The 27403-nt window shown below is 36.8% G+C and overlaps 1 protein-coding gene across 2 annotated transcripts in view; it reads right to left on the bottom strand.

The window, feature by feature from the left end:
* ALMS1 (ALMS1 centrosome and basal body associated protein) overlaps nucleotides 1–27403 on the bottom strand; it is a 94095-nt gene that overhangs the window by 5518 nt on the left and 61174 nt on the right. For both annotated transcript variants that reach the window (XM_049651702.1, XM_049651704.1), the window contains exons 7-9: nucleotides 2354–2474; nucleotides 1098–1301; nucleotides 568–797 (exon numbers count right to left, since the gene is read on the bottom strand). In XM_049651702.1, the coding sequence (XP_049507659.1) occupies nucleotides 568–797; nucleotides 1098–1301; nucleotides 2354–2474 (555 nt within the window). The remainder of the gene's footprint in view (nucleotides 1–567; nucleotides 798–1097; nucleotides 1302–2353; nucleotides 2475–27403) is intronic.

Raw genomic sequence — 27403 nt, 5'->3', positions numbered from 1 at the left:
GAATCGGAAACAGGCTCCAGGCTCCGAGCCATCAGCCCAGAGCCTGACGCGGGGCTCGAACTCACAGACCGCGAGATCGTGACCTGGCTGAAGTCGGACGCTTAACCGACTGCGCCACCCAGGCGCCCCAAAACAAATATATTATTAAGTAACATTTCGTTCAGCTCCCAAGGTACATATAAAGAAGGGACTTCCTGCCTTTTAAATCCTGTGCTAAGCAGGAATGGGAGTTATGTAAATGGAGGAACAAACATCAGGCCTCCAGAGCGCTCCACATGCAGATGTCTATGAGCCCAGTGGGCAGCATCACAGCCCCCTCCCTTCTATTGCCTCGTCCCAGGTTCAGAGGGCAATGCACAGTTTAGAATGGTTAACAGTAAGTCAGCCTTTGTTTAATGATGACAGTGGGAACAGATGAAATTCCAGAAGTGCCAGAAATGAGGGTTAGGAGACTTTTCTTCAGAAGGCCAAATCACACATTTAACTTCTTTGTATCTCCCCTCCAGCACCCGCCCCCCCCGAATCCCCACCTTAAACATGGCTAAAATGAACTCAGTGTCGCTGCACCTGTAGGGTTGCTTTCACAAATGGCCTTGGGGGATCTCTGCCTGGGCCTGCTAGTGACCCGTGGCTGTCCATGTGCTGTCCCTGCCAGTTCTGTTCCCGCAGTGGCTCTCTCCACGGTTTGGTGTTGGTTATTGGTGCAAACCAGCAGATACCAGGGCCATAAAGTTTGGGCAGGTTTTCCTTCTTAGGACCACACTTCACATTTTCCACAGGAACAAACCATGAAACTCCTATGGGAAATATTTTTAAGAAAGAAAAAAGATTTTTCGTTCTTCTCACCAAAGACATGTGCATAGCATAGGCTCTCAGGGGACTCAGCTGTCAGAGACCACTGCGATGCCCTGGAGTTTGCATAACTACAGGTATGACTGTAATTATAGTGCTAGATACTTTGAAAATTTGCCAAGGTGGTGCTGGGGGTGTGGGGAGATGGGGTCAACACAGAGTCATTAGAAATAAAGAATCTTAGCATCGCAAGAGACTTGAAATTCACTAGTTCTTCTGCTACAACACTGGAATTAAAAACTGACCTTCACTGCAACTCTGCTTGTTCTTCCTTAACTTTTTATCCCCAAGATAACTGGTGAGACGACTTTTCTCTTCTATTTTTTCTTCTGACCAAGAAGTCACATCGCTGTACCCTTCTACTCTAGCCTCGCTAGAGCTTGGAGTTGGGAAAGTCATCCCAACATCTCGAGTGTGTTTTTTGACACCATTCACGATCTCCAAGTTACCTGAGGGGAAAGATCCACAGATATCCTGGGAGCAGCCTTGAGACTTAGTTGGCATGTGTATTCAATTCAGTAAACAAATACTTTTTAAGTCTTCAAAAATGCAAGCTACTGCCTCCTCTGGGTGGTGTAGAGGGGTGTGAGGGACAGAGACAGACAGGAGGGGAGGGAGGGAAAGTGGAAGAAGAAAGGAAGGTTTTTATTTCTTAGTCAGTTTAGATATTAGAGGGAAAAAAATCACTCACATGGATTCAATGGGTAAAGGATTTTAGTTCTGATCCAAAGTGAGAAAGACACTAAATGCTTATAGTCCTCCTGGCAGTCACCCAGGTAAGAAAGAGGTTGACAGATACAAAGACAAGACTGGAGGGGGAAAAAAATCAAGGGAGTTTACTTCTCTTATATAAAATCAAAAGATATAGAAAAACATAAGTGAAAAGCCTCCTTCCCACTCCTGTTCTCCATTCATTCAATTTGCAACCCCCTGGTTCCAGAGAATTTTTTGCACACATTCAAGCAATTTTCTTCCTTTATTTTTAAAGCACTTTGTGTTTTCTTTTTAATTATCTCTGTTGGAGATCTTGCCATATTAGCAGAGAGAGAGTTTCCTCATCCTATGTCTTGTTATATGGATGTATGATAATTTATTTAAACATTTGGCTATTGATGGACATCTAAGTCAATTTAAATTTTCTGTTATAATAAACAATACTTCAATGATTAATTCTGTCCACTTGTCATTTTGCACATATGCACAATATATCTATAGGCTAAATTCCAAAAGTAAAAGTGCTAGATCAAAGTAATTTGAATAGAAACTGCCAAATTGCCTCATGGGGGTTGTACTCCCAACTTACATGTATGAGTACCTATTCCTTTACACTTGTGCCCAGAAACTTACTACCAAACTTAGATTTTTGCCAGTCTGATAGGTGGCAAATGGCATTTGAGTATAGTTTTAATCTTCACTTATTTTATTGTGAGGTTGAGTATCTTAATATATGTTTAAGGTCTACTTGTATTTCAATGGAAATGTTTAAATTCAAGTAATTTACCTGCTTGTACACCCTTGTTTAACATATGTACATTTTGCTTGTTGCAAAGGGTGGGGCTTGAGCTCCAGAAACTACTGGTAGAAGATGAAATAGAATCAGAAGAAATCACATGGTTTGCCACCTGGAAAAACAAAAGAGACCCTGTTAGCATTACCTGCAGTCAATGGCATAGTCACCTACAGGATAAAGAACACATACAAGCTACCAAGAGCCCTTTCTAATTCAGTTCTACTTGTTGGGATAAAGTTGCTCTCCAGAAAGCTTGTGACAATGTGAACATGTTACCATATAATTTATGATAGGGAGGTGAATGCTGCTATGGTTGGATAAGGGCCTGAGCTGTCTTAACAAGGTAAGCCATAAAGAGTGGGTATGTTCAGGAAATACGAATCAAAACCACAACGAGATACCACCTTACACCTGTCAGAATGGCTAACATTAACAACTCAGGCAACAACAGATACTGGTGAAGATGCGGAGAAAGAGGATCTCTTTTGCCCTGCTGGTGGGAATGCAAACTGGAGCAGTCACTTTGGAAAACAGTATGGACGTTCCTCAAAAAATTAAAAATGCAACTACCCTACAACCCAGAAATTGCACCACTAGGTATTTATCCAAGGGATACAGGTGTGCTGTTTTGAAGGGGCACACGCACCCCAGTGTTTATAGCAGCGCTATCGACAATAGCCAAAGTATGGAAAGAGCCCAAATGTCCATCGATGGATGAATGGATAAAGAAGAAGTGGTGTATACACACACACACACACACATACACACACACACACACATATATACATACATACACACACACACATATAGACAATGGAGTATTAGTCAGCAATCAAAAAGAATGAAATCTTGCCATTTGCAACTATGTGGCTGGAACTAGAGGGTATTATGTTAAGTGAAATCAGCCAGTCAGGGAAAGACAAATATCATTTGACTTCACTCATATGAGGGCTTTCAGACACAGATATATGAACATAAGGGAAGGGAAGCAAAAATAATATAAAAACAGGGAAGCGGATAAAACATAAGAGACTTAAATGTGGAGAACAAACAGGGTTACTGGTGGGGTTGTGGGAGGAGGGATGGGCTAAATGGGCAAGGGGCATTAAGAAATCTACTCCTGAAATCATTGTTGCACTATATGGTAACTAATTTGGATGTGAATTGAAAAAATAAAATTAAAAAAAAAAAAAAGAGTGGATATGTTCACAAGACTTGAAGAAACTCCAAAGAGGATGCTAGCCAAAGATTAGCCTGGTGGGTTTTCAGAATGAAATTCTAACTTGACACGTGCAAAACAATTTTGATGAGAGATAAAGAGGGCCAGGAATGACTAAAGAGGTGCTGTCCAGTAAGATCAGACTCAGATACTTTTACATGGGTAAATATACAAAGAGCTGAAAGGCCCCATGAGAAGTCCTGAATAACTGGAGTATTGCAGAAATTATTAAAGAGCCCAAAAGGCTTTTAAGTTAGGTTCAGAGCAAATAGAGCAAAGAAGGGTAACTTCATGGATTAAAGTGGATGGTGGAATGCTACTGAATGACAAAAAGATTATCAAAATGTAGTATAAAACAGTATTTCTTAAGCTTGCTCGTCACAACAATCTCCTGGAGGATGGGTCCAAACTCAGAACAATGAATTGGAGTCTCGAGGGGAGGGGTCTGGGCATCTATATTTTGAATAAATGCCAGATGCTTGTCTACTTAAGCAATTTTGGTAAAGGTGAATTGACAGCCAACTCAGGAAAGGAAACAGGGTGTCTACTCCTCTGAACTAAATAAACTATATCCCAGGGCCTTCAGGAGACTTGAAACAGTTTCTTTCAGAAACTTGATACAGAGCACGTTAAGTTAAATGACCCGGGACAGGAAATGTTTTGATTTTCAAAAAGATAAGCATTGCAAACTGGTGGGTTTAAGAATGATGACATATAAAGTGCTAGAATGGATCACCAATCTAATCATTTACAAGCATTTAGAGGTCAAAGAAGAGATAAGCACATTTCAGGCAGTGCTCAAGAGCAGGAAGAACAAGCCTTGCCAGATTAGCCTGGTTTTTCTAGTAGATATGGTCACTGACGGTAGACCAAAAGAATGTGTGGTCAAGGACAGCTTGAGTTGATTAAAATGACGAGACTTCTCCTGACATCTTTGAGGGCAAGATGGAGTTATGGGGGTTAAATGATAAAATAAGTTGGTAGAACCACAGGTGGTTGAAGCATTCTTACCCAAATATTATGAAAACAGAGAGAGGCCTTTATTAATGAGTGGTATGTCTTGCATTCAACAGCAAATATTTACTAAGCACCTATTGTGTCCAGTTACTTGATTTGCTCTGGCTATTCCTTCTTAACATTTTATATATCAGTGTCTTAGAGATATGGGAAGCAGGAGATTTCTTGTACAATGCATATCTGGGAGGGCCTAAATGACTGTCAAGATCCAAAATAATAAACAGGAATGATGGGCCAAATCCAACAAGGGATCATTGTAAAGCCCTATACATCAGGCAGGAGGAATGGCAGCAACTTTGATACAGTAGGAAAAGCTGTGCATCTGAAGTCCAAAGGCCTAAGCCAGTCTCAGATCTTCCCTTTATTAGCTGTCTCTACTTGCATAATCACTGCACTCTCTGTGCCAGTTTACCCAGCTCAAAAAGGGAGCACTTGCATTTCTGAAATTACAGAAGTGTTAGAAAGAACAAATGATTTAGAATATAAGTTGTAAAAAAAATATAAAAGTCATATAAAACTGAGACTATTGTGATGTTAAAAAAAAACAAAACGTATGAATATGTGGTGAGGAAGGTATGACTGACTGGCAATATACTACACCTTCTCTGCAGCTGTAGGAGGTACTGAAATGGACTGACTTTCAGGAAAGATTAAGTATAAAAAGCAAAGTATGCTGCCAGGTCTGTGGGGAAAAAAAAAAAAAAAAGGTCAAAAACATATGCAGGTATTTGCTTTCTTATTGATAAAATACCCATGAAAGAAAAGAACCTAGATTGGAAAGGAAGAAGTACAACTGTTTTTATTTGCAAATGACATGATTCTGTCCAAATAAAATACCAAGGAATCCATAAAGAAGTATTAGAACTAATAAGTTTAGCCAGATTATAGATGTAAGACAAGATAAAAAATCAATTGTATTTCTATATTCTAGCAATAAGCAATCTGAAAATAAAAATTAAGGAAACAACCCCATTCACAACAACATCAAAAAGAACGAAATATTTAGGAATAAATTTAACAACAGAAGTGCAAGGCTTACATGCTGAAAACACTGGCGGAAGAAATTAAAGATCTAAATAAATAGACATTCCATATATGTAATTTAAAAATGGGCTAAAGACTTGAATAGATATTTCACCAAAGAAGACAGAGAAGTATACTTTTCATCAGTATATGAAAAGATGTTCAACATCATCAGTCATAAGGAAAATACAAATTAAAATCATAATAAGATACACTTCACACCCACTACTATGGCTATAATAAAAAAGATGGCTAATACTAAGTGTAGACAAGGAAGTGGAAAGATAAGAAACTTTATATACTGCAGGTGGGAATGTAAAAACATACAGCCACTTTGGAAAACACTTTGGCATTTTCTTAAACATAAACTTCACACATGACCTGGTAATTCTAATTTTCTAATTCCAAAAGAAAACGTATGTCCATACAATAACTTTTACACAAACATTCATAGCAGCATTATTCTTATCCAAAATAAGAAACAATCCAAGTGTCCAACTGGGAACTGGGTAAACAAAATGTGGTATATCCATACAATGGAATACTAATCAGCAATAAAAAGGAACTACTGATACATGCTACAACATGAATGAACCTTGAAAACATCGTGCTAAGCCAAAGAAGGCAGATGCAAAAGACTACATATTATATGATTCTATTTACATGAAATGTCCAGAAAAGGCAGAAGGCATATTAGAGGTTGTCTGGGGCTGGGAATGTGGATTGATAACAAGCAGGTACAAAGGACCTTTTTGGAGTGACAGAAATGTTCTAAAACTGGGTTATGGTGATGACTACACAATTCTGTAACTTCACTAAAAATAACCGTACACTTAAAATGGATGAATTCTATGGTATGTAAATTATACTTCAACCAAGCTGTTTTATTTTTATTTTATTTGAAAAAAAATTTTTTTAATGTTTCTTCATTTTTGAGAGAGCGAGAGAGCGAGCGAGCGAGCACGAGCAGGGATGGGCACAGAATCTGAAGCAGACTAGGCTCTGAGCTCTCAGCACAGAGCCCTATGTGGGACTTGAACTCACAATCCGTGAGATCATGACCTGAGCCGAAGTTGGATGCTTAACCTTCTGAGCCATGCAGGTTCAACCAAGCTGCTTAAAAAAAAATCTCTGTGAAGATACGCAAGAACTAGTAACACTGAGTAGCTCTGGAAAGGAGAGCTAGGTGTCCAAGGAACAGGAGTGGGAAGGACACTATCAAATACTCTTTTATACATTTAAAATTTTGTATCATGTGATTGTATTATCAGTTTAAAAAGTGAAAATAAAACAAAAATAGTGAAAATAAAACCGAGAAGAGTGTGGCAATAGAAGTTTCATGGCTCTGGTGAGCTCAACAGAAGTAAAACGTATGTTAGGACATAGAAATGTTCTAGCCACAGAAAGGAAGGTGATAAATCTGCTCTGTCAACATGCTCTCACCATCTGAAGCACAACACGCTTAGTTCAAAGAGACATGTTTAAAAACAAGATATCAGCAAACTTAGTAGACCCAGGAAAGCTGACAATTTATAGGAAGTGAGGTGGGGTAAGGAAGCATGACCTGTGAAAAATGGTTCAGAGTGAAGACCTGAGAGAAAACACTTTTGGGAAGGAAGCAGGAACCTGAGAGGAAGAAAATTAGACCTATTTTCTGTGCCTTCTGAAAACAGAGCCAGGGAGTGCAATGATTGCAGGTTTTGGGTCTCTAGAAGTTAAGACCTTCAATAATAGAGTCTCATACACATGGACAAGCTGCTCATGCGCAGTCAGGGAGCGGTGGAGCTGTCCGCAAGCAGAGGCTGGAGTGCCCTATGGTGCAAATGCAGCAGAAATGACGGTCCCTTCAAGCCCCAGTCTCTTCAACATCCATAGTATACAACCAGTCATGGTATGCACCAATGGGTGTAAAAAACACATCTACATCGGGTTCAATGGCGAGCCTTGGTGTGTGTGTGTTTCTAGTTCAAATCTCTTTCATGATAATTCCTATATCATGCCCTATAAAAAGTAAAATATTTAAAAATAGAAAATAGTCTAAAAAATATTCCCTCTCAACAAAACAGATTTAGTTAGACCTCTAGGATGGTGAAAATCAAAAGGACAGAAAAAGGCAAGTGTTTTCAAGGATGTGGAGAAATTGGAACCCTCATACACTGCTGGTGGGAACGCAAAATGGTGACAATACTTTAGGTAACACCCTGGCAGTTCCTCAAATGGTTAAATGTGGAGTTACCATATGCTCCAGCATATATCCGCTCCCAGGCACATGCCCAAAAGAAATGAGAACATACGTCCACACGAAAACTTGTACATGAATGTTCACAGCAGCCTTGTTAATAATACCCCCAAAAATAGAAGAAAGCCAAGTATTTTTTTACTAAGTGGATGAATAAAACATGTAATGGAATATTCATACAATGGAATATTATTTGGCAATAAAAAGTAATGAATACACTGCTACAATGTAGATGAACCTTAAAAACATTAAGCGAAAGAAACCAGTCACAAAATACATACACATACAATACATACAAGCCAGTCATACATACAATACATACACGTGTTGTATGATTCTATTATATGCAATGTCCAGAATAATCTAGAGAAAGTAGATTAGTAACCACAGCCAGGGGCTGGGGCAGGGGTAAGAGGTTGGGAGAAATACAGGGTGACTTTGCTAATGAGTACAGGGTGTTTTTAGAGGGTGTTGAAAATGTTTTAATATTAGATTGGGGTGATGGTTGCACAACTCCATGAATAATACTAAAACCCACTAAACTGTACACTTTACATAAGTGAATTTTATGGTATGTGAAAAATCTCAAAAAAAGCTGTAAAATGTTTATTCACTATGCAAACTGAAATAATGTAGATTATGAAGCCTTACTTGGAGGAAAAAGCTTCTCATATTTTATGGTCCCACATCTTGTTACTAAAGCAGTGATACAAGAGCAATGAAAGGGGAGCAACAGTGTCATTATCATACAACAAAGCATGAACAAACCCAACAAAAATGTGGGCACTGGATGTTGTAGGCATGATGTAGCACTACACACGCTAGGGCGAGGGCCAGTGCAAACCGTCAGAATCATGCAATCATGCCATGTTGACTTCCACACTGAGTCACAACAATCATCTCATGCACAGGTCTCACTGTGTCTCACAATCTGTGATGACCTACCAAGGGACTGAACATCATTTTTGCTGAATTCATTTACAGATGCTGTTGGTAAACCACAACAGTTATTCTCCTTAGTCCACGGGAGAGTCTCAGGCATCTCCTCAGATGATTCTGTCATCCCTCAGTGCCTGCGTGTGAATCAGCCCACTCAGTCCTCTACAGTGAGGCTTACAATGAAAAGATTTAAGTGACTACAAATCAACTGACATTATCAACCACCATGGTTTATGCTTTCTGTCGCAGAGTCTCAGAAGGAGATACATGCTGTCTGGCTGCCTGCTTCTGTTTTACTTTCTATTATTATGATAGCAAACTCACCTGCTGATGTCTTATTCCACAACAGGAACTGCTACCATCTCAGAGATGTGTCAGGCTTTTTGTAATACTTTTTAGTTTAATTAAAATCTAGGTGGGATTCGTTCCCACATTTATTGATCAGAGACATCTTCAGATAGACCGTCTTCAAAAAAGCTTTTCAATTAAAAATTGACCATTTTTTTAGAGGGGGGAGAGGCAGAGGGAGAGCAAGAGAATCATGGCTTGACCCCATGACTGTGAGATCACCACCTAGGCTGAAATCGAGTCAGACGCTTAACCCAACTGAACCACCCAGGCACCCACCAAAATTACTTTTTTTAGGTGGAAATTGAGCTTGGCAAAACATATCCAATATTGGAGGAAGGCCATGTCTTCTTTCATGACCCTATATGGCTATTCTTCATATAGGCAATTTGTTCCTGTTGACATTCTGCCCGTCAGATGACTGCTAGGAGATGTTTTTCTTTCAGAGGAATGGGTTTATGCTAGTTAATTTATAACCACTGAAGTTTAGAACCAGAGGTACACACTGATAAGACAGAGTCAAAGTCAGAACTACAGTCTATGGTACCAAAGGACAGTCTCTTCTTGTGAAGTGTTTTTTAGATATATGCAGATCAAACTGTCAACTGTTGTTTCAATAATAAAATTTACCAACCAGGATAGGGTGACACAATCACAAAGTGTCTGTGTAAAACACAACATTTTGATATAGATTTAATTTCTAGAGACAAGATTCAAGTGTACAAAAACAGGAATTCAGGTGGTAACTGTCTGTTAGTCACCTTTAGAGAATCAGAACAGGTCATTTATTTCTGCAAGTCTGGCAGATGGTAACTATGAAAAATCCTCCTTAGAAAATTAAAAAGGCACTGTGCCTGACTAATAGATCCCCAGAAAAGTTTTTTTTTGGTACATGAGTGAGTAAAGATTGCAGAGCCAGAATGATTCTGCATTATGCCCAAATTCAAAAAATGGCCATGAGACTTGATGGTTAAAATATAATGGAAGTACCGTCATTAGAACTGAGGTCAAGAAACTCTAACAGCATAGTAAAGTTCCCCAGATAATGGCAAGACTTGGGCTAGAAAGAAAGAAAACAAACAGATCTAAAGTCCTCAATTAATGTAGGGGAAAACCTAGAAGGTTAACAAATGATTATGAAAGTCTTGTGCAGGGCCGTAGAGCAAGAGGACAGGGGTCCCAAAGAATTTTCTATTAGGTTTGAAAACTTACAGTCTGGAAGTGGCCCCCTTTTTCTTCTCTGCATTCTCTCAAGTATCTTTCCTCTTGGATTTAATACTCATGAGGATTATGATCACCTTTACATAAATGATTCTAAAATCTTTATTTCACTCATGACATACTCATGAGGTCAGATATATCTATATTTTTTATTTTCACTTGGATGTTCTGATCTAACTTCAAGTTTAATAAATGAAATTCCTTCATATTTTGATCAGAATTAGTTTCCTTTTCAGAGCTCTCCATTTTGATAGAGTGTTCACATATTATTTCAGTTGTTCTGGGTAAAAATTTCAGAAGAAACATGGCTATTAATTACCAAGTCCAACTGATTAGAGTCCAGCTTAACAAAAGAATATTAGATTTTTATAATAAATTGTGACTATCACTTACTTATTTAAAAATATCTGACAATTGGCTAAACATCTGGAAATAAAATTATACTCACAGAATAAATTCCATGTAGATTAAAGATTTAAATGCATTAAAAAATATTTAAAAAAACCAGAAGAATTATTTTTTTTAAATAATCTTGAGGTTGGGAAGATCTTTCATAGAATGGAACAAAGAAATAAGTTGAATACATAATACTATTACAATATTAATAAAATATAATCTTGAGAATAGGAAAAAAATCTTCGAAGAAAAATGGACAAGGGATATAAAAAAGTAACCCTCAAAATAAGAAATGTAAATGGCAATCCCTGAAACCTAATGTTAAAAAAATGCATTTTAAAGCAATGAGTTTTTCCACACATCAGATTAGCAAATATTAAAAAGACTGATACTACCCGTAGTTGGCAAGAGAGTGAAGAGACACATATGCTTATACTTTTTGGTGGGAACATATATTGTGACAAATTTCTAGAGGGCATGCAGAGGGCTTTAGATTACAGAGAGTCTTCACGGGGCTCAATCTCACGAACCATGAGATCATGACCTGAGCCAAATCTTAATTGACTGAGCCACCCAGGCTTCCTGATTTAAAACTTCTTGATCAATTTTCTTAATTTATAGTCTCCTAGAAAATCATCCATCTAAATTTAGATATATATCAGCCTAAAGTTACATACAGTAGTCTTTTTGAAGGAAACCACTTCAGTCTGTGGTTACACCCTTCCATCTTGCTTATGTTTTCCATGGCCAGGATAACCAGAGATTTGGTCTACTGGTTTTTTCCAAAGAATCAGATCTTGGTTATATTGATCAGTTTTGGGGATTGACATTAATTTATATATTTTCTCTTTTTTTGTTCTCATTTTTATATTTATTTTATTATTATTATTTTTAAATGTTTTATTTATTTTTAAGACAGAGAGAGACAGAGCATGAGCAGAGGAGGAGGCAGAGAGAGAGAGAGGGAGACACAGAATCCAAAGCAGGCTCCAGGCTCCAAGCTGTCAACACAGAGCCAGGCGTGGGGCCTGAACCCATGAATTGCGAGATCATGACCTGAGCTGAAGTCAGACACTTAACCAACTGAGCCACCCAGGCGCCCCTATTTCATTATTTTTTAAAGTTTATTTATTTTGAGAGAGAGAGAGAGAGAGAGAGAGTGCAAGTGGGGAGGGACAGAGAGAGAGGGAGAGAGAGAGTCCTAAGCAGGCTCTGCGTTGCCAGCACAGAGCCAAACATGGAGCCCAAATCCACAAACTGCAAGATAATGACCTGAGCCAAAACCAAGAGTCAGATGCTTAACTGACTGAGCCATCCAGGCACCCCATATTTATTATAATTAATAAATTATAATTATTTATTATAATTATTTATTATAATTAAAACTTTTTCAAAATTTTCATTTACTTACATATTTTTATTTAGATTTTTTGTTTGTTTCAAGTTTTTATTTAAATTCCAGTTAGTTAACATACAGCATAATATTAATTTCAGGAGAATTTAGGGATTCATCATTGACATATAACATCCAGTGCTCATCACAACAAGTGCCCTCCTTAAAATATATTTCCCACTTTATTAATTACTTCTTGAATTCCTTGTTTGTTAGTCTTCTTCCATACTAGAAGACTTATTTCAATTATTTCCTAATTGAACTTGTTTAGAATGTTTTAAAATTATCTATTTAATGAAAAAAATATATAGTTGTTAAATTCCAACTTTATTACCTTGTGGTTAGAAAATATAAGCATAGTTATTAGTCTTCTACTTTGGGGCTTTATCAACATTTTGCCTAAGTAAAATTAATTTTTGGAAATATTCCATGGGCATTTGGAACAAGTGTGGAGGCTGTGTTTTGGGAATGAAGTTTTATATAGATATTCTAAATCACACTTGTTAATATTGCTAGTAAAATCTTTCATATCTTTTTTTATCTGTTACATGTCAATAGCTGAAAAAATCAATTAAAGTATCCCACTTTTGTACTTGTCACATTCTATCTTATAACTGCATCTGGCTGAATGAACAAATGTATTCTGGTTGAAAGTACGGCAGTAATTCTGGAAGTCTCTAAAAGACTCTCTCCTCCTTTGACATTTATAGAGGGGATAGGGTAGATTCTCAAGACAAGTAACATTTAATTAAAAATGGGGGGGAAAGATCCTTGGTATAGAAATTTATATATATACTTTTTATTAAATTTTTTTAACGTTTTGAGACAGAGAGAGACAGAGCTTGAGTGGGGGAGGGGCAGAGAAAGAGAGGGAGACACAGAATCCAAAGCAGGCTCCAGGTTCTGAGCTGTCAGCACAGAACCAGATGCAGGGCTCAAACTCGTAAACTGCGAGATCATGACCTGAGATGAAGTCGGCCGCTTAACCGACTGAGCCACCCAGGTGCCCCTAGAAATTTGTATTTCTAAATCTTCTGGCCAAACTAGAAATTACTGGCAGAGAAGTGGAAATATAGGGATTTCCATGCATTGCAGTTAGGATATGAACTGGAAAGCAGTTTGGTACTAATGTAGGAAACTTATATAGCTTATGATCCAAGAATTCCACTTCTGGGTATATATTCCAAAGACAGTCTCACACAGATCCAATGGCGGGGGGTATGGACAAGGGTGTGCACTCCCATTTTTCTGTGGTGCTGGGAGTCAGCAGCAACCTGGGTGCCCATCACAGGGAAAATGCATCAGTAAAGTGGTAGATGCACTCAATGGAGTATTATGCAATGATCGGAAACCTGATTAGATGTACATATAGCAATGTAGATAAATGTTAAAAACATAAAAAATATAATGCTTATTGAAAATAAGAAAAAAATGATATGGCTTTTATATAAAATGAAGACACATACGCACATAAAGAATACACATTTTGTAAGAGCTCTTGTAAGCCAAAATATATTTATATAACAAGACCAGTTGCCTGTGGAAAAATAGGAATGAGGATGCAATGTGGGGATAAAATTTTAAAAGTGAAGCCATGACCCTAGGAGCATATTCAACTCAACCCTCAGAACCTAAGGTTAAAAATTTGTTTTACTTTATCTTGCCATATTATGGTATATAATACTTTTCTGGTCCTATTCTTCTACTCTGCTTCTAGAAAGATTTATTATGACTAGATTGGAGGTACAGATAGGTATTTCAGGCAGACACTGGAACAAAATGAAAAGCTTGAAAATCCTCCTTTCCAGCTCGTAGCTAACATTCTGTGTTTGTTTGATTAGATTGGCTTACCCCACTTTTTTATTAATGTCAAACAAAAACAATTTTTATGGTGCATTAGAAAATATGTTTCTTGTAAAGTTATATCAAAAGACACAGAACATTATAAAGGAAAACATTTATAATGCCACAATTTTAAATAGTTTGTTAATATTTTGTTCCAGTCACACACATACATGTATATATTAAATATATGGCTTTATATCTTGCTTTTGATCTCTTAATGTATAATGACACTTATTTTTGGGTTCCAAGAATCTGCTTTTGACTTTTGTTTCTTTCCATATATGAGTGTGATTGTAAAGACTGGTGTAAAATCAGCCTGTTATATAAAAGTCTATTAATCACTGGTAAACATTTACTAAATATTATAAAAGCTCTCATTTGATTCTCTCATGGAGGCCTCTTTGGTAGTTTGTGTTGTTCATCTGCCCAACTGCTGGAAACATGGGCAACTGGAGGTAATGAGAGGTCAAAAACAGAGAAATAATTCATATTCACTTGATAATTGACTTTTCTTTTTTTGTATGGGCAGTAGTAAACTACCCCTCTTCTTGGACTCAAGTGCACAACCAGATATTGAGAAAAATAGATGGGGAAAGAAGGGAGAAAGGAAAAAGAGAGGAGAGAGGGAGAGGAAGAGCATGTATGTCCACACAGACATAGCAGGAATATGACAGAGAGGGAGGAGGAGGGGAGTAACCACAGAAACAAGAGACACACAGCAGAGACAATAGGACAACAGACAGCATGGGGGTGGGGAGAACAAGTGTATGGAGCGTGGGTGCACAGAGGCAGAAAGAAAGAAGAGAGAAGCAGACAGCGCACAAAGATACAGTAGTGAGAGGGAAACATGAACTTCAGAGACTGAGACAGATTGCACACAGTGGAGAGAGGCACAAAGGAAGTGAGTCACAGAAAGGAGATGACGGGTCATCAAAGGAAGAGGGGAAGGATGGGCAGGCAGCTGCTGTTATCCCCTTATATTGACTCCTAAACCCTTATCTGTACAAAGAATTAAAAAATATCCTGGGTACACATGTTTAAGAGAAAAAATTACCCTAAGGAAACCTGGGTTAAAGACATGGTAGGTAGCTCATAAAATAAGAAGTATAAATGGTCAATAAACACACACACACACAAATAAAAACTTAGTGGATGTAAAGAAATGTAAACAAGAACAGGCCTGATTGGCAGACATTAATAAGAATGTTACTTGTAGGTATTGACCAAGCTATAATTATTCACTACTGGTGAACGAATAATTGATTCAATATTTAAGGAGGACAATTTAGTAGTGTGGATTAAACACTTTTAATGCCCAGAAACTCCAAATTTAGAAATGTATCTTGAGGAAATAGAAAAATTCATAAAGATATAAGAGGACTACTCATCAAAGTGCAGGTTATGATAAAGAAAAATTCAAAGCAATTTAAATACCTGCCATTAGGGAACTAATTAGACAAATACTATACTTCTACAATGGAACTCATAAAGTCATTAAAATGACTACATGTCTTTTTATTAAAATAATTAAAAAATAAAATGATGTCTATGATATATTAAGTGTACAGCTTCAAAACAACATATATACTGTGATTTCAGTTTTTTGACTCGTTTCTATATATAAGCATGATTGTAAAAACTATAAAATATAAGAAATATTGGTTAATATGTAATCAAACACTAATAAAGCTCTTGTTTCATTCTCTCATGGAGGCCTCTTCTTTTGGTATTTAGCTACAGTAGAGCATGGGCCTAATGAAATATATCCAGGATCAGTAGTGGGTGTGTGAATCATAAAATATAAACCTGGAAGCTCATTTGTGAAAATGTTAAACATGACTCTTTCAGAATGATGAGACTTATGATTTCCAAGGTCTTTATATTATCTGAATTCTTCATATTTAGTTACCTTTTTACCTTTATATTCAAATGAAATAAAGAGATATCCTTTTGACAAGATATTTGGTAATAAGAGCAAGATATAAAGTGGTAGAAGCATCCACAGAAACTATCCTGACTGGCAAGTCCTCCACAGTCCATAATGAGGAAAAACATAAGCATGGTTCTAGTTGAGAGGAAGGAGTCTACAGAAAAGGAAGAAATTGAATACAGGAGACACAGAGAAACACTGAGAAAACAGATGAATGGATTTTAGAAAATATGATAGCACACTGACAGGCTTAATGAACCTCTTCTTCCATAAATGAAACACAAAAGCAAAAAATGAAAAGAATATTCAGACCTAGGGAAAGGACTCAACTCATACCACAAAATTGCAGAAGTAATGTCTATAGAAAAAACTGGGACTAAAATTAAGAAGCCATCACAAAGCTCTTCCTACACAAAGGATCATGCAAAAGAGTAAAAGGAAAGTCCATTAAATTCAAAATACTGCACTGATCTCTCAGGGAAGGAACTGAGGCAGTAAGTTGCTCAGAAGAAAGAGAAAAAAGAGAAATATCCCAATTGGAGACACGCTTCTAGTGGAAAAAAAAAAAAAATAGCACCTTCTGCCATAGCCAGAATGATTTACCAAATACCTTCTTCTGGCCAAGAAGTCAGAAAAAGGTATGGGAAATAATCTCCTCAATCTAAATATCTTAGTTGCATTACTAACATTTACTAGAAAAAAATAAGGCCCAGCCATTTCACTGACCACATGACAATGCCATGAAACCAGTCATCAGCTGACTCTAAAACAGTACAATAAAACCCCAAGGGCATGTCCTATAGAGCTAGATACTTTCCTTACTTCCATACTTGGTAAAGTGGCCACCAGTTTCCAACTTTTTTAACAATGGCAAAGAAAAATGTCACCTACTATAGCTTTCCAGAGTCCTAGAATTATCTACTATCCCCTTGCTTTCCCAAACTCTGAGAGGCAAAAGAAACAAAAGCCATACACAATTAGTCTTCAGGTTCGTGTCCTGGGAAGAGGATTTGAAGCAGTATCTTGCAAACCGGTAATAAAACAGTACAGAGATTTCAACCACATTCTTTGTGGGTACATTAATGGTTCCCACAGAACTGCTGACAAAGACAAGTAATAGGAAAACAAAAGACAAAGATATATGTAAATATTTTATAGCATGAAAGCAGAAGAAAGGGGAAAAAAAGAGAAAGAAGTAATTCTGCAAGGTTTACCCATTTCAGCCAATAAATAATTTGTGCTCTCACTCTAAACAAAATTAAAAAGAATATGGACCTAATGAAATAGACCCAAGATAAACTAAAATAATAGAAGGAGATTAAGAGGCAGCTGACAAAATTAACACAATTTGTCAATTAATGAGTATCTCCTTTGTGTTGGAGAACAAAAGACAGTCACTAAAGAAGAAAACTGAGGACAAAAATAATAGCATTAAACTACAATAGAAAACAGAAATTTTATAAAAAATTAAGAGAACTTAGCCAGTAGATTACAGATTGAAGAAGTCTTTTGAAATGAAAAACAGAAGACATGAATAGACATGAGCGATCACCTCACATCTGTCAGAATGGCTGAAGTCAACAACACAAGAAACAACAGGTATTGTCCAGGATGTGGAGAAAAATAAACCTCTTGCACTGCTGGTGAGAATGCAAACTGGCACAGCCACTGTGGAAAACAGTAAAGAAGTTCCTCAGAAAGTTAAAAACAGAAATACCCTAGTAATTGTGCTACTGGGTTTTTACCCCCCAAATTATAAAAACACGAATTCAAAGGGATACATGCACCCCAATGTTTACAGCAGCATTATCTACAAGAGCCAAATTATGGAAACAGCCCAGTGTCCATCAAATGATGAAAGGATAAAGATGTGGTGTATATATAAACACACAATGGAATATTACTCGGGCGCCTGGGTACCTCAGTTGGTTAAGTGTTCGACTCTTGATTTCAGGTTATGATCTCACGGTTCGTGAGATCGAGCCCTGCACTGGGCTCTGTGTGAAGTCTGCTTGGGATTCTTTCTACCTCTCTCTCTGCCCCTCCCCCACTTGCACTCTCTCTCTCTCTCTCTGTTTCTCAAATAATAAACTTTTAAAGGGAATATTACTCAACCATAAAAAGAATGCAATCTTGCCATTTGCAATGATGTACATGGAGCTAGTATTATGCTAAATAAAATAAGTCAGTCAGAGAAAGACAAATGCCATATGGTATCACTCATACGTGGAAGTTAATTAACAAAACAAACGAGCAAAGGGAAAAAGAGAGGCAAACCAAGAAACGGACCCTTAACTATAGAGAACAAACTGATGGTTACCAGAGGGGAGGTGAGTGGGGGGATGGGTTAAATAGGTGATGGGGATTAAGGAGTGTACTGTGATGAGTACCAGGTGATGTACAGAAGTGCTGAGTCACAGGGTGCCTGGGTGGCTCAGTCAGGTAAGTGTCCCAACTCTGGGTTTTGGCTCAGGTCATGATCTCATGGTTCGTGAGTTTGAGGTCCGCACCAGGCTCGGCACTGCTGGTGTGGAGCCTGCTTGGGATTCTCTCTCTCCCTTTCTCTCTGTCCCTCCCCTGCTCACACCACCCCCCTCCAATAAATAAATAAACTTAAAAAAAAAGTGTTGAATCATTATACTGTACACCTGCAACTAATATTATATTGTATGTTAACTAACTAGAATTTAAATAAAAACTTAAAAAAATATATATATATATAAAGAAATATAACTCGGTACTAAAATGACAACCCAATTTAAAAATCTAATAGTCCTTTTTTTTTTTTTTTTCAATGTTTTTTATTTATTTTTGGGACAGAGAGAGACAGAGCATGAACGGGGGAGGGGCAGAGAGAAAGGGAGACACAGAATCGGAAACAGGCTCCAGGCTCCGAGCCATCAGCCCAGAGCCTGACGCGGGGCTCGAACTCACGGACCGCGAGATCGTGACCTGGCTGAAGTCGGACGCTTAACCGACTGCGCCACCCAGGTGCCCCCTAATAGTCCTTTTAAAGATCTGAATAGACATATCTCTGAAGAAGATATACAAATGGCCAAAAGGTATATGAAAAGATGTTAATCAATAGTTATTAGGGAAATGCAAATTAAAACTACAATGGGATACCATTTCATATCCATTAGGATGATTATAATCAAAAGACAGACAATACCAAGTGTTGACAAGAATATAGAGAAATTGGAATATGATCCTGGTGGGAATGTAAAATGGTGCAGCCACTCAAAAGGTTAAACATGGTCCAGCAATTCTATTAGGTATATACCTAAGAAAACCGAAAACACAGTTCCACACAAACACTTGTATATTAATGCTTATAGCAGCATTTTTCATAATGGTCAAAAAGCAGAAACAACCTAAATGTCCATCAATTCATGAATAAACAAAATGTTTTATATGTTTGTGGAATATTATTCACCTGTAAGAAGCAAGGGGTATTGATTCATGCTACAAAATGATGAACCATGAAAGTACTATGTTAAGTGAAAGCCAGACACAAAAGGCCACATATTACATGATTCATTTGTATGAAATGTCCTGAAAAGGCAAATCCACAGAGACAGAAAGTAGATTAATGGCTGGAGAGCGGAAAGAGGTAAGAGAGGCTGAAAAATGACTGTTAATGGACATAGGGTTTCTTTTTGGTGTGACAAATATGTTCTGGATTTAGTGGCGATGGTTGTACAACCTTCTCTGAATATACCAAACACCGATGAATTATATATTTGAAAGAGTAAACTGCATGGGATGTGAATTTGATTTAAAAAAACTTTCAACAAAGCAGGAAAGAGTATTCAATGGAAAAAATACAGTCTCTTTAGCAAATGGAGCTGGGAGAACTGGACAGCAACACGCAGAAGAATGAAACTGGGCCAACTTCTTAACACCGAACACAAAAATATATTCAAAATGCATGAAAGACCTAAATGTGAGACAGGAAACCATCAAAATCCTACAGAAGACAAGCAGTAACCTACCTCTTTGACTTCAGCTGCGGCAACTTCCTACTTGACATGTCTCCCAAGGAAAAGGAACAAAAGCAAATATGAACTATTGGGACCTCATCAAGATAAAAAGCTTCTGTACAGCAAAGGAAACAATCAACCAAACTAAAAGGCAACCGACAGAATGGGAGAAGATATTTGCAAATGACATATCAGATAAAGGGTTAGTATCCAAAATCTATAAAGAACTTACCAAACTCAACACCCGAAAAACATAATCCAGTGAAGAAATGGGCAGAAGACATGCACAGACACTTTTCCAAAGAAGATATCCAGATGGCAAACAGACACATGAAAAGATGCTCAACATCACTCATCATCAGGGAAATACAAATCAAAACTGCAATGAAATACCACCTCACACCTGTGAGAATGGCTAAAATTAACAATTCAGGGAACAACAGATGTTGGCCAGGATGTGGGAAAAGGGGAACCCTCATGCACTGTTGGTGGGAATGCAAACTGGTACAGCCACTCTGGGAAACAGTGTGGAGGTTCCTAAAAAAATTAAAAGTAGAACTACCTTACAACCCAGCAACTGTACTACTAGCTATTTATTCAAAGGAGTGCTGATTTGAAGGGGCACATACACCCCAATGTTTACAGCAGTGCTATCAACAATAGCCAAATTATGGAAAGAGCCCAAATGTCCATCAACTGATGAATGGATTAAGAATATGTAATATACACACAATGTATACATATACATACAATGGAATACTACTTGGTGACAAAAAAGAATGAAATCTTGCCATATGCAACAATGTGGATGGAACTGGAGGGTATTATGCTAAGCAAAGTAAGTCAGAGAAAGACAGGTATCAGATGATTTTACTCATAGGTGGAATATGAGAAATTCAACAGATGAACACAGGGGAAGGGAAGGAAAAATAAGATAAAAACAGACAGGGAGGCAAACTATAAGAGGCTCTTAAATACAGCGAATGAACTGAGGGTTGCTGGAGGTGGGTGAGGGAGTGGGTTAAATGAGTAATAGGCAGTAAGGAGGGAACTTTTTGGGATGAGCACAGGGTGTCCTATGTGAGAGATGAATCACTGGGTTTTACTCCTATATATTATAACTTGAATACAAATAAAAAAATAAAATAAAAACATCAGGAGACACTAACCAATACTGAGACATACCCTGGGAAAGTAAACTAAATTCAAAAAAAATGATAGGAATCCAGGACCCCACAGGAAAAATATATCAGGGTTGCCTCTGACACAGAAACATTAAATGCTTGTGCCCCGAAAAAGGGGAGTAAAATTGACAGATTTTGAGTTAAGGATTACTATCCAAAAGTTTTATATCCAACCAAGTTGTCTGTTCTTACATAAAGAGATAGTCTCAAATTTGTAAGAACTGAAGAGATGCTCAGTCCTGAACAACTGTTTAAAAATCTAGCCTAACAACAGAACAATTTAAACTAACAAACTCATAAACAGTTCTATGAAAAGATTCATGGTAAATGCTGATCCTGTGTTTAAAAACATAACTAATATAACATGGTGATTTTGCTTACAATATGGAAGTTGTATGTTATAATTCTTAAAAATAAAGCTGGTCAACAGAGTAGTTAATACTACGATAATGAACTGAGACAAAATTCACAAAATACAATATTGGCAAGTTGGGGGAAGTATGTGTGTGTGTGTGTGTGTGTGAGTGCAGGTGGGGAGAAACTGGACAAGTACAACCAATTGTTTAATTTTTCATATGATGGAGTCAACAGATACTATTTCATATCCGAGAGTGATGAGAGAGTGGTTTTAGCAGAGTATTTAATGAGATTACATGGCTGCTAAGTTGTCAGAAAAACAATTCAACTCAAAGAAAATCATACAGCAATGAACAAAAAGACTGGAAACAGCAGGAAATCCTTAAAAATGATAAAATACCCTGAAAAACCAAAATAATTTTGAAAAAGAAGAACAAAGCTGAAGGACTCACACTTCTTGATTTCAAAACATACTACAGTACTACAGTTAGTACTGGCAAAAAAGCAGACAACTAGATCAGTGGACTAGAATAGAGGGCCTAGAAATAAACCCTTGATCTATCCTCAAAGGATCTTTGACTCTTGATAACATGCCAAGACTACTCAAAGGGGAAATTTCTCTTCAACAAATGGTGCTGGCACAACTAGATATTTACTTGCAAAGAATGAAGTTGAGCCTTACTTTACACCATCCAAATTAACTCAAAATGGAGTGAAGGCCTAAACATAAGACCTAAAACCATAAATCTCTTACAAGAACACATAGGGGAAAAGTTTCATGCCACTGGACTTGGTAATGATTTCTTGGATATGTCAGCCAAAAAAAAAGACAAAAAAAAAAAAAAAAGACAACAGGGACTGCATCAATATTAGATACATCTGTGCATCAAAGGACACAATCAATAGAGTGAAAAGGCAACCCACTGACTGGTAGAAAAACTTATAAATTATATATTTGATAAGGGGTTAATGTCCAGAATACATAAAGAACTACAACTCAATGACAACATTTTTTTAACCTGTTTCAAGAATGGGCAAAGGACTTGAATAGACATTTCTCCAACAATGATATAATAATGGCCAATAAGCATATGAAAAGATGCCCAATATCACTAATCGTCACAGAAATGCAAATCAAAAACACAATGAAATACCACTACATACTTACTTGGATGGCTACTAAACAACAACAAAAACATAAGTGTTGGCAAGGATATGGAGAAACTGAAACTACTGCACATTGTTGGTGGGACTATAAAATGGTACAGCTGCTACAAAAAAGTATGGGGGTTCCTCAAAAAATTAAAAATAGAATTACCATATAATCCAGCCATTCCACTTGCAGACATATATCCAAAAGAATTGGAAGCAAGGTCTTGAAGTCCTATTTGCACAACCATGTTCACAGTAGCATTATTCACAATAATCAAGAAGTGGAAGCAATGTAAAGGTCCATTGAGGGATGAATGGATAAACCAAAAGTGGAATATTATTGGAATGGAATATTATTCAGCCTTAAAAAGAAAATCATGTCATACAGTACAACATAGATGACCCTTGAAGACATTATGCTGAGTAAAATAAGCCTGTTACTAAAAGATGAATAATGTATGATTCCACTTATATGAAACTATCTAAAATCAAGTAGAACAAGGGGCTCAGGGAAACAGGGAATTGTTGGGTTTAATGGGTACAGAGTTTCTGTATCATAAGATGAAAAGTTCTGGAAACTATTTCACAAGAATGCGAATATACTTAACAGTACAGAACCTTACATTTAAAAATGGTTAAGATGATAACATTTTGGTCATGTTTCTTTTCTTTTTTTCACCACATAAAAAGTTCACTTGCCTCAGTCTGAAATGGAATTTTGTATAATAAACTTTTACTTAATAAATTTATCAGAACAAGAAAAAATAATAATAAAATTTAAACCAAACATATTTGTTATAACTTCAGAGTTAGGTAGAATAAATTCACCCCAAAAGAAAAACGCTCAAATTCAGTGGGGAGAAAAAAGTTAAATGCAACTAGATGCTACTTACACTTGAGCAAAGTGACCCAGTAAAGCTAAAAGTAGAAGGATGGGCAAAGAGAAACTGTGCAAATATAAAGTTCTAAAAATTGCATTGGATGAAGTAGAATCAAAGACAAACATATTAAAAATGGAAAATAAAACTTACTTTGAATGCTGTATGGTACAATTCACAGTGAATAAAAACGTATCATGAATGCTTATGTGCCAGACATAAGATAAACATCTACATATAAACCTTTAATTACCACAAAGATAAATCAACCTTCGAATATGTTCTTTTAACTTATTTTCCATTTCCCATTTATTTGCCATCAATGTTTTAACCTTATGTGTCTATGCAACTCTTGTGCATGACAATACCATAGTTTTTTTTTAAAAGTAAGCTCTACACCCAATGTGGGCCTTGAACTCAAGATCCCAAGATCAAGATCGTGTTGTACCAGGTGTCAGCTAGGCACCTCTATATACTCTTTGAAGTGCTTAACAGACCAAGGAAACCAACATTTGGAAAGAATATAATCAATAAAGGTGAATTACTAGATATAATTAAAATGTCATAATCTATATGGAGACTCCACCTCCTTTATAACACCCTTGGAGTACTTGTTCATACATTAAGCCACAAAGAAAATCTGTATATATCCTTAAAACAGAAATAGAACTGAGTACAATCTCTGATCATAATACATTAAAATTATAAGTTCATATGTAGTGATAATAAAGTCAATCTTACAAAAATACCAAAAAAAAAATTATCCCCTAAACTTTTCTCTTGGTTGAAACAGCAAATCCAAAGGTATAATTACAGAACATCTAGAAAGTACTACAAAAAAAATACCACAAATCTACTGGATGTGTATACCTCATTTCCACTTGGGGATCTAAAGAGTTGAATAAAGCAGCCCTCCCATCCTTATAACACCACCACCAAAAGTATATCAAGTTTAAGTTCATGACTTTTCTTGAAGCCATTAGAAAGTTGAGGTCAGGTCAATGTTAGTCCAAAATCTAAAGAGCAAATGTTGTCATGAAACATGAGCACCAGATCATCTGGAGGAGATACCACTGGAAACCCTCAAGAAGGATGATTAAGTGGTAGAGGCCAAGTATAAACTGGTAAGAGTGTGAAGCCCTTGAGGGCTACAGAAATTGGAGAACTCCACACCTTCTTGCTGCTATTTCTCCACAAACTCCACCAGAAAAAAGATTGAAGAGTTTTATGTAAGTGTCTATTACAGTGCAGACCCAGGAAAAAGGAACAGTAGCTGTTGTGGGAAGGGTACAAAACTCTACCTTGGAGGGATGTCAGCAAATTGGTAGAAAAAGGACCTCCAGGGACCTGTCCCTTCCCTAGAAACACCAAAACAAACAAACACAAACAAACAAAAACCTGGCAAGAACTGTCAAAAAATCAACCTCATCAAGTGTGGAAGAGAGTCAAAGGTTTACGGCAACTAAGTGAAAACTTAAGTAGGAGCAAAGCCACCTAAACAAGGTAGGAGAGCTTTGAGGTTTTTAATTTACCCTTCTCGGGCAGTTGCCTGCATTCACATTGTAGGTATTTGCTTCCACAGGAAGCACAGAGTAGTATCTTGTTCCCAAGGAATTGTTTCATTGAACCTCCCTAAGTATTCTCTGAAGAACTGACACAAGGGGCCTATCTTGTTTCACTAAACATGGAACTCTCTTACGGCATTTCAGAGGATGGAATTTCCTTGAAAACATTGAAAGCTGGATGCAAAAACAAAAACAAAGAAAACAGCTGGTTGAAACACTAGGCAAATGGAAAGCTAGGGAAAAAAGCAGTGAGAATTTTGGGGAAATGGGGCTTTGAAAATCTCCAATGTACCTCAGGGGAACTGGAAAGCTCATGCACAGGGCAGGACGCATGTTCAGAAAAGACCCAAGAAGACCATAATGTTTCATAACTGGCTGATCTGTAGGTTCAGTGCAAGCTAGAAATTTGCTAAGGTAGAGTTGTAAATAGCCTACCTAAGCACTGGCTTCCCTAATACACAAAAAAATCTACAAGGAATTGGGCAATTTTTTCCCCTTTCCTTTCCTTCTTTCTTTCTTTTTTGCTTTCTCTTTTTGGGTACCAGGCACTTAAGGCAATCAAACAACTAGCTGACTAATGAGCTAAAGAAAGAGAGACATCAGAGACCAGAAACACAGTCTGTACAAAAATAGTTTAGAAAAATCACTAAACATACCAACAATTTTAAACCACAATAAGCAGTAACAACAAAATCCTAGGGAGGGGGGAGAATAATCTGATTTCCAAAGTCAACATATTATGATATTCAAAATGTCTAACTTCCAAGAAGAAATTACAAGGCATCCAAACAAACAATAAAGTATGGGGCACTTAAAAGAAAAAGAAAATGGAGACTTTAAATCAACTGTCCTATATATGCTTGAAGGGCATATGGACAAATAAACAATGAGAATGATGTCTCACCAAATACAGACTATCAATAAATAAAGAAAAATAAAAAGGAAACAAATAGAAAATTATGAAGCTGAAAAGTAAAGTAACTAAAAAATTCACAGCAGATTTGATGAAATCTGTGAACCTGAAGACAGCATAAATGAAATTATCCAGTCTGAGGGACAAAAAGGAAACAGAACAAAGAAAATGGACAGAGTCTCAGAGACTTATAGGACACCATCAAGCTTACAACATATGCATGGTGGGAGTGTCAAAAGAAGAGAGAAAGAGTCAGAAAAACTATTTGAAGAAATAATGGTTGGAAACTTCTCAAACTTGATTAAAGACACGAATCTAAAATTGAAGAAGTTCAATGAACTCCTAGTAAAACAAGTTCCACACCAAGACACACAATAACCAAACTGTTAACTGACAAAGATAAAGACAGAATCTTGAAGCAGTAAGAATGAAGAGACTCAGAACGTACAAAGGATCATCAGTAAGATTAACTGCCAATTTCTCATAAGAAATGATGGAGGCCAACAGGCAGTAGGATGGTATTTAAAGTGATGTGAAAAACTGAAAAAAAGAAATCTGTATCTGGCAAAATTATCTTTCAAGAATGAAGGTGAAATTAAGACATTCCCAGATAAACAAAAGTTGAAAGAATTCATAACTGGATGTCTTTCCCTACAAGAAATGCTACAGGGACTCCTTCAGCATGAAAGAACACTAGGCAACAAGTGAAGCCATGTGAAGAAATAAATAAAACCATACGAGGCCATATGAAGAAATAACACTGGTAAATGTAAATATATAGGTAAATATAAAAGTCAGTAATATATTTCTGGTTTTAACTTCTCTTTCTCTTCCTGTCAAATTTAAAAGACATGCATAAAGATCATTAAAAATCTATGTTAATGGTCACAGAAAGTATAAAGATGTAATATGTGACTATAAACAAAAGAATGAGAGGAAGAGAGGTACAGAAGCAGAGCTTTGTATATTACTGGGGCTAGATTGGCATCATTTCATATGTGTTGTTATATGTGTAAGAGTTAACTGTAATCCCCCCAAAATAACTAAAAAATATAAAAGAGAGGAAATGAGATGGGAATCAAAATGGTTCATTATAGATTCATTATAGGAAATCAATTAAATACAAAAGAAGGCAGTGATAGAGGAATTGAAAAAGAAAAACTGTTAGACATAAAGAAATGGCAAAATTGTCTGAGTTAAGCCCTTTCCTTTCAGTAATTCCTTTAAATGTAAATAGATTAAACACTCGAATTCAAAGGTAGAGATGGCAGAATGAATTTTAAAAAATCATAATCCACTTATATGTTGTCTAAAAAAGACTTCATTCATTCATTTTTAAATCTAAGGCTAATTTAATTTTTTAAAAATGTTTATTTATTTTTGAGGGGGGGTCAAGTACAGGCAGAGAGAGAGGGAGACACAGAATCCAAAGCAGGCTC

This window comes from Panthera uncia (assembly GCF_023721935.1).
Source record: "Panthera uncia isolate 11264 chromosome A3 unlocalized genomic scaffold, Puncia_PCG_1.0 HiC_scaffold_11, whole genome shotgun sequence".
Classification (NCBI taxonomy): Eukaryota; Metazoa; Chordata; class Mammalia; order Carnivora; family Felidae; genus Panthera; species Panthera uncia.
This window is presented reverse-complemented; position numbering and strand designations above follow the sequence as displayed.